At 50.3% G+C, this 8296-nt stretch overlaps 1 protein-coding gene across 1 annotated transcript in view; it reads left to right on the forward strand.

Annotated features, from left to right (window-relative positions):
- PRKCZ (protein kinase C, zeta) overlaps positions 1-8296 on the forward strand; it is a 148295-nt gene that overhangs the window by 106322 nt on the left and 33677 nt on the right. The window contains exons 5-6 of the mRNA XM_006871728.1: positions 3256-3341; positions 7132-7263. Coding sequence (XP_006871790.1) covers positions 3256-3341; positions 7132-7263 — 218 coding nt within the window. The remainder of the gene's footprint in view (positions 1-3255; positions 3342-7131; positions 7264-8296) is intronic.

Consider the following 8296-nt stretch of genomic DNA (forward strand, 5'->3'; position numbering starts at 1 on the left):
CCCCTCCCTCCCTCCCTTTTCTGAGGAGCTGGGTTTGGGTATGGTGTGAGGCAGGGATTGGGTTTGCTCACTGTCAATAGCCTTCCTGATTATCTGTGAAGCCACTGTCAGGTCTGGGCTCCATACTTGGGGCAGCCATGGCAGGCTCTCCGTCCATGCCATTGGCTAGTGTATTAGTGCTACTGTAGCAAAAAATACCACAAGAATTTACTGGCTCACAATTTGGGAGACCAGAAGTCCAAATCAGCATATCTTGTCTATGTCTGTTGTGCTGTTTATTTTATAAGACACTTTGCAGAAGTGATTAGGTGTAGGACCCACCCTAGTCCTGTATGACCTCATTCACATAACAAAAGAAACCCCAGTCCACAACACGATCACATTTGCTGATAGCAGGGATAACATCCACATGACTGATGGGACTCGCTTACAATAGTCCATTTGTCCAGCCTGCTGTGGGCTCCCCATGACCCTTGGCCTCTGTTTGGTGTCCTCTGGTTTCTTTATTGCCTGTGGTATTTAAGTTGTGTTCATTCCGTGGTGCATGTTTTTAGAATTTCTTGTGATATCTGCCCTTTTAACTCCTGTCCCCGTCCTGCTCAGACCGCACCCCCATATTCTCCAAGCTGAGTGATTAACTAACACCTGCCACCTGCGGTCATTCCCCCGACCCTGAAGAACAGTTCCGTTCTTGTTTCATCTGAAATGGAATTCAGAACTTTAGATCCAGACATGTCTGCTGCTTCTTACGAGTCCCTGGGTGGTATAAACAGTGAACACACTCAGACGCTAACCAAAAGGTCGAGGTTCGAGTCTACCGAGAGGTGCCCTGGAAGGAAGTCCTCGTAATCTACTCCTGACACCCCTCTGGAGCACAGATCTACTTTGGCACACATGGGTTGCCATAAGTGAGACTCAGCAGCAGCTCCTTGCCCATAGAAAAGAAATCTTGATTTGTAGACGTGGGTCTTACTGAGAAATGGCATCACGTAGGTTTGTGCAGGAAGAGGGTGTTTCTGGGGTCTGGATCCAGGGAGCTGTGAGGGAGAAGTGGAAGCTGTGGGGATGTTGACTGAGCTACAGGGAGCACCATTCCTCCTCCTCTGCTCTCATCGGTCCTGTCCTTTCCCGACACACTCCTCACTGGCCCAGGTACTGCCTGCAACCCCGGCCTGGCCTCACAGCTGCCGCTCCCCATAAGTAACACCAGTCAGGAGTGTGCAGACCACTGCAAAAAGGGATGGGGGAGGCAGTGGGGGCTTCAGGCTAGTGGAGACGGAGCTCCCTCACAGAGAAGAGACCTTTCATGGGAATAAACCAGAGGCCTAGAGCTCCGGCTTTTCAGGCTGTGGTTCTCAACTCCTCAGAGGGTGGGTGTCACAGAGCATCCCTGAACTGTGTCCTCTCTGTGACCGGGTGTTCACCCACACACACACTTCCTGTGTCCCAGCTGCTATGACTCGGCCCCCCGCCGCCCTCCAGAGTCCCCTCTGCACTCCCACACTCTGCCTTTGAAAACAAGTGTCATTGTTCCTGGTGCTCTAGTGACAGCATGGAACTAGGAAGTGAACTTTGAAAAGACCACACTTGCCCCTTTTTCTAGAGGACATCTGAGAGGACGTGGACCAAATGAAAAGAATTGCTTTGCTGTGGGGGTACCATGTGTGCTGCCGCTCTGAAGGAGGCCTCCGGGGTAACAAGTGAGGTCCAGTTAGTGCAGGGTGCAAGTGGAAGATTGGCGAGAGGGGGAATTGGCAGGCACGGATGGCAGGTCCACCACAGTGACCCCGTATGACCACTTGGCAAATGTTTATTCTCTCCATTGGCCTCAGTTTTGGTTCATCCTTGGAGCCATCATCGCTGGTTATAAATACATGAGGAGGTCCTCCTCCTGCACAGTAATGAACTTCCAGGGGTGTGCAGCAGGGGTGCCACAGATGGGGTTGGCCAGGCAGAGATGTGAGGCCACATGAGGGGACAGCCAGTCCTGTAGACATTGAGAAAAGGAACCCAAAGGGAGTTGGGTGTCAGGCAGGCAGGGTGGTGAGAGGCACCTGTGTGGTGGGAAATGGTATGTGCCGCCCCTCCCAGGGGTGTTTATCTCCTGCAGACCCCAGACCCCAATTCAAGAGATGACCTTCTAAGGTTGAGGTGTGGGAAGGTCAGGCAAACAGCTCACCCTGCATTTCTTGGTACTGGAAAGATCCAGCCAGCTTGTGTCTCATCTTGCAGTAGCCATGGCCCGCTCTCGGGCAGGTTCCAGCCAGAACTAGTAATTTGCTTGTTTTAAAAGCATTTCGTTAGAATTTCCACACTCGTGTGCTCATGATGCTTTCATTTCGCCCATGAAAGTGGCTTTTACAGCAGCGTTTTGTAAGAGCACAAAGCTTCCCTTTGTGCATTATACCTCTCCAGGTTTTATTTTTACACACATCTCTCTTAGAGTGTTTGCAAGGAGCTAAGTGAGAAGCATGTTTAAGGGTGAATCAAACCAATAGCTCTCAGCATCAGTGTAGTGCCAACATTTTTAATAGAAGGTATTATCCTCTTCACGTTTGAATTATTTAATACGTGTTGTGGAAATGACGTCTCAGGTCCTTCACAACTTGAACATTGGGTTTGGTGCTGAGTGTTTGGCTTGTTTGCTTAACTTCTGCCCAAGAGTTTATGGAATTACAGGAAACTGGGTGGGGGTGTGCAGCCTGGTGCCCGCCGGTGTTGTGGGTGCAGTGGCAGTAGCGGTCAGCTCTGCACTTTCACCTGGCCATGGTCTCAGCAGTGCGTCCCTTGCGACCTCGGTGCACAGGCCTGTGTACATAGTCCCCAGCTTGCTTCTCAGTTGAACAGTGTCCCTGTGTGTGAAAAAGTCCTGGTTTTCCTGGAGCAGCCCAGAGGGAAGGCACATGGAAAACAAAACAAACGGGAAGACAGACAGGACTGTGAGTGCGCTGGCCGAGTGCCGTCCTTCCCGGCAGACGCCGGGCTGCCCAGAGACAGGCGTCCTGGGCTAGTCAGGGCTGCCCAGCTCTCCACCTCTGTCCCCGCAGTCCTGCACCTCCGAGCCACGGCTCTGTGACAAATCAGGAATCATGTGAGGAGAGGGAGCAGGCACATCCAACTTGGGACACCGTCCTCCTGGCCCTGGGCTCCCACAGCTTGACCGTGGCCAGTTCTGGACAGCACAGCCTGTCCTCAGTGTACCTGGCCTGGTGGCCACGATGTTGTTTCCTTATACCTTTCTCATCTCCTTCTTAGAGTCCATCTACCGCCGTGGAGCTAGAAGATGGAGGAAGCTCTACCGCGCCAACGGTCATCTCTTCCAAGCCAAGCGCTTTAACAGGGTGAGTGCCACAGGGACATCACTGTGAGCGTGCCCTGTGGCTGTTGTTGGGGTTCCAATTCTGCTTGTTACGAGCTGAGGGAAGTGCCAGGGAGATGCTTCCTGCCCCAGCCACAGGTTCCTTTCCCCACGTGCCTGGCCTGGGTGGTCTGGCTCTAAGGGCAGGGAAGTAGGAATGCTTTCTCCCATGGCATGTGGGAGCCTTGCCCCCAGGGCTTTTGACCCCATTAAGTTCCTAGCTCAATCATTTTCAGGGTTGAGGCATCTCACGAGTCCCCTCATCATGCAACCCACTATTGGGGCTCCTCGCTTGCCTTCACCAAGTTAGGGTGCCCACTCGACAACTGATAGCAGATATGTGTCCTCAGCTGCAGGCAGGGTCCCTGTCCCCAGAAGCCCCAGTGTCCTCACCTACAAAGTTGTGGTGACAGTGTTGTTATAGTGGTCGTGGGGAGTACAGATCCCAATGTCTAGGTGGTACACTCACACACTCACACACACACACACACTCACATACACACCCCGCCCCACATTGAGTACAGATCCCAATGTCTAGGCAGTACACTCACACACTCACACACACACACACACACACCCTGCCCCGCATTGAGCTTGTCCTGTCCCGGGAGCAGGGGTCTACTCTACCGAGTTTACGTTCACCACACCCTCCCTGCTGCAAAGGGCCTGGAGTGGATGTGTCTCTCCCTCATCCTGTCCGGGGCCACCCTGGATGGGTCTAGAACTGAGCCACCCTCCAGGGCTGGCCAGTGTGCTCTCTGCTGGCCTGTAAGGCCTAGGACGTGCTCCTGAGTGAGCATGAGAGATGTGCACAGCGCTGAGCTCCGGGGCTCCACAAGCAGTGCTCACAAGGGCAAGCCTGGGCGGTGCGTGGAGGACTTTCTGGAGGAGGTGGTGTCTCTGCACCCTGAGAAGTCAGCACAAAGGGGGGATGGGAGCTCCCAGGATGGGGATGTGCCAAAGGGTCCCAGTGGATGGGGCACAGAGTGTATCAGAGCCTGGCACACCTCTCTTCCCACCACAAGCTCCTACCTGCTTTGAAGAGAGATGCCTGCCCTTGGCCCTGCCTGGGCCCCACACTCGGGCCTCCTCTCAGACATCCCCCTGCTGATTTCCTGGGATTGCTAGCACAAAGCACCACACCCGGGGGCTTAAAACACTTTTCAAGTCCATGCCAGCTCATCATGAGGGTTTGGCCAGTTTTCTTAAAAGAATCCAATTCAAACTAGTCAAAACTATAAGGGGAAGTCAAAAAGTATGGCTACAAGATTGGAGAACCCGATAATAAACAAAACTATAAAAATGTGACGCTATATTGCTTCTTGACGAACCCTCACCGAGGGCTCTGGCTGTCTGCACCCACCTCTGCTCCACCTCTTCTGAAGATGGTGTCTCCAGAAGCCCCTCCCCCCAGGGAATTCTATACGCTTTGATTTGCAGCCATCAAAATGATGGTTTGGGCATCCTCCAGGGACTCTTGTGTTCCTTTTTAATAATGTTCTTTGAGTTTGTGGAACAAGAAGAAATCTGAAAGGGCGAGGTGAGGGCTAAAGGGTGGATAAGGTAAGGTTTCCCAGTGAAATTCCCATAGGATACCCCTTGTGTTGTTAAGTGCTGTCAAGTCAAAGCCAACCCATAGCAACCCTGTATAGGGTTTCCAAGGAACATGTGGTGAGCTTGAACCACTAACCTTGCAGTTCAAATGACTTTGCAGTCTGATGCATTAGCCCATAGTACCCCACCTTACGACCATCAAAAAATGAACAGGTGCAGTGTCATGATAGGAAAAAATTATTTGGTGCAACTTTCCTGACTTTTTTCTCATCTATGTAGTTTTCTGTTTTTTTTAAAACTTCTTTATAACAAGCCACCATGATTATCCTTTGCCCTGTGCAAAAAAACACCTGTTAAGATGACTCTTTTGGAATCCCGAAAAAGTCACCCTAACTTCTCTCTGAGCTACCTCTCTGTCCTGGGTTTAACTGGCCCCAGCAGATCCTATCAGATGCCATTGTTTGGATTAGAACTGTTTTTGAAGACACCTTAATGAGAGACTAAGACAAGTGTGTTGGTAAAAGAACTTGCCTGCAGCCATCCACTGACCACAGAAACTTGTTTAAACATGTTTTGTTTGGAATCAATCTGTGCGTGTATGCTGGAACCCTAGCAGCAATACTTTTTGATTTACCTTCATGTTCCTCATCTTTGTTTCATGTAAATCCTATTGTCGTTGTTAGGTGACATTGAATTGGTTCCAACTCATCATGACCCTGTGTACAGTGAGACAAAACACTATCCAGTCCTATGTCATCCTTACATTTTGTTTCAGCTACTGTGCCAATTCACCTCATTGAGGGTCTTCCTGCTTTCTAGGAGATCCTCTACCAAACATAAACATGATGTTTGGTAGAGACCAGAGACTGGTCTCTCCTGAGAACATGTCCAAAGTATGTGAGACAGAGTCTCAACCATCCTAGCTACCAAGGTGCATTCTACCTGTACGTCTTCCAAAACAGAGTTGTTAGTTCTTCCAGCAGTCTGTGGCATATTAAATATTCATCACTAACACCATAAGTCAAAGGCATTAATTCTTCTGTCTTCTTTATTCTGTGTCCAGCTTTTGCACGCATCTGAGGCAATTGAAAATACTATGGCGTGAACTAGGTGCACCTTAGTCTTCAAGGTGACACCTTTGCTTGTTAACACTTTAAAGAGATCTTTTGCAGCAGATTTTGCAGCAGCTCATTGCAATGCATCGTTTGACTTCTTGCCTGCTGCTTCCATGGGCATCGATTGTGGATCCAAGTCAAATGAAATCTTTGACAACTTATATCTTGTCTCTTTTATTGTGAGTTGCTCATTGGCCCAGTTGTGAGGTTTTTTGTTTTCTTTTTTGTGGAGGTATAATCCATATTTTAGGCTGTAGTCTTTGATCTTCATCACTAAATGATTCAAGTCCTCTTTGCTTTCAGCAAGCAAAGTTTTGTCATCTGCATATTGCAAGTTGTTAATGATGATGTTGGGCACGCAGGTCAGAGCATGTAACCAGATATGAAGACTGTCATGTATTGTCTAAAACTCAAACAATTCTGAAAACGTCACCCAGCAAGGTGATCATTGTCATTGATATTAATAATTTTAAATCTTGAAAAATAATGAAAGAAAAAAAAAAGACTTTGCAAACAGTTGTTGTTAGGTGCTGTCTAGTTGGTTCTGACTCATGGCGCCCATGAGTTTGGGTCTGAATTGCTGACCTTGTGGTTCACAATCCAGTGCTGATCCTACAGTGTCACCCCAGGAATCCTGTATACTTGCAAACTACCCTCTAGCAATTAAAAATCGTCACGAGTCAGAATGCCCCAAGATCATCATTTTCTCCATGGTTATCATTCAGATGAGATGCTCTACTTTGGTGGGGTCAGGTGAAGAAGGACTTCCCCCATGTCCTTCTCAGCCAGACCTCACTCCACTCGGACAGGACCCTCTACTGCTCAACAGAGAGGCAGGCAGGTCTGCAAGGACAGCCTTTCCTGCCCCTGTATGCAGATGGGCCCTGCCCCACTACGGCTTCCTCTTGGCCCTCACAGCAGGATCCCAGCCCCCTGAACTGGGATGACCCTGGTGCAGGGTGACAATGGGAAGATGCCCACTCTGCCCCACCTCTATGTCACCTTTGGGGAAAATCAGTAGCTAGAAGTGGCCAGCGGTCCCTTGTGGAGTACGGGCTCCCAGAGAGCAGGGTGCGTGGCGTGATCCCGTCCCCTTGTCTCCAGAGAGCGTACTGCGGCCAGTGCAGCGAGAGGATATGGGGTCTCGGAAGGCAAGGCTACAAGTGTATCAACTGCAAGCTCCTGGTCCATAAACGCTGCCACGTCCTCGTCCCGCTGACCTGCGCAAAGCATATGGTAAGTCAGGCGGTTCTAGCACCGGCTGTCCCCACCCACCTCTGCTTCACCTGGCTATGTCACCGTAAACCACAGGAAGAGGGCTGTAGAATGCAGTTTGAATTTTTTAAAAAATTTTTTAGCCTTTTTACTGTGGTTTGGAATCCTGATGTGGTACTATGGGTTAATGCACTGGACTGCAAGGTCGGTTTGAACCACTAGGTCGGCGGGTCAAGCTCACCTACTGTTCCTCAGAAACCCTAATTAAGGTCGCTATGAGTCGGAACAGACTTGATGGCACTTAACAAGAACAGCAACCTTGTGGTTTGGGTGAAAGTTTTACAGAGCAAATTCATTTTCCACTCAACAACGTATGAGTGCACCCTTTGTCTCCTGACATTGATCACATCCCACAAAGTTACAGTGTTCTTCCCACTGGCTCCCTGGGTTCCCCGTGTGCGGGCTTGGTTTTTACTGAACATTTCAACCCTGCAGCCAAGCCAGCTTGTAATTGGCAGCTGAGGCTTGGGCCTCCCAGCTGCTGGGCACAGTGGGAGCACTGAGAAGGATGGTGTGTCTGTGTCCTGCTGTAGTGAGGGAAACAGCCCCTGGGTGGCTGGGTGCCCTACCTCCAATAGTGCAGGGCCCAGGGTCATCACCCTGACACATAACTCGTACTGGGTGAATTGGCCACGTGTACCAGAAGCCACATGTGCGCCCTTTAACCCCACAGTTCCCTTTAGCCCTGGAAATAAGAGCAACCCCAAAGTTTAAGGAATCCTAGGGCCGCCTGAGGACTGAGCTGGAACCCAGACCCCTACCCATAGAGTGTCTGCATTATGATGTCAGCATGGGGGCCCACCCTAGGTGGTGCTCAGGCTGTAGTCATTGATGCAGTGGGGGGTGAGGGCAGGGGCCAAGCAGCAGGTGGAAGACCTCATTTTATAAAGGCCAACACCCAAGGGACTGAGTGGGCACGTGCCTGAAACCAGAGGTAATATCTATGTCCTTCCTTTCAGACAGTATGGCAATAGAAACAGTGTCATTACACCGG

Source organism: Chrysochloris asiatica, unplaced genomic scaffold (genome assembly GCF_000296735.1).
Source record: "Chrysochloris asiatica unplaced genomic scaffold, ChrAsi1.0 scaffold00173, whole genome shotgun sequence".
Classification (NCBI taxonomy): Eukaryota; Metazoa; Chordata; class Mammalia; order Afrosoricida; family Chrysochloridae; genus Chrysochloris; species Chrysochloris asiatica.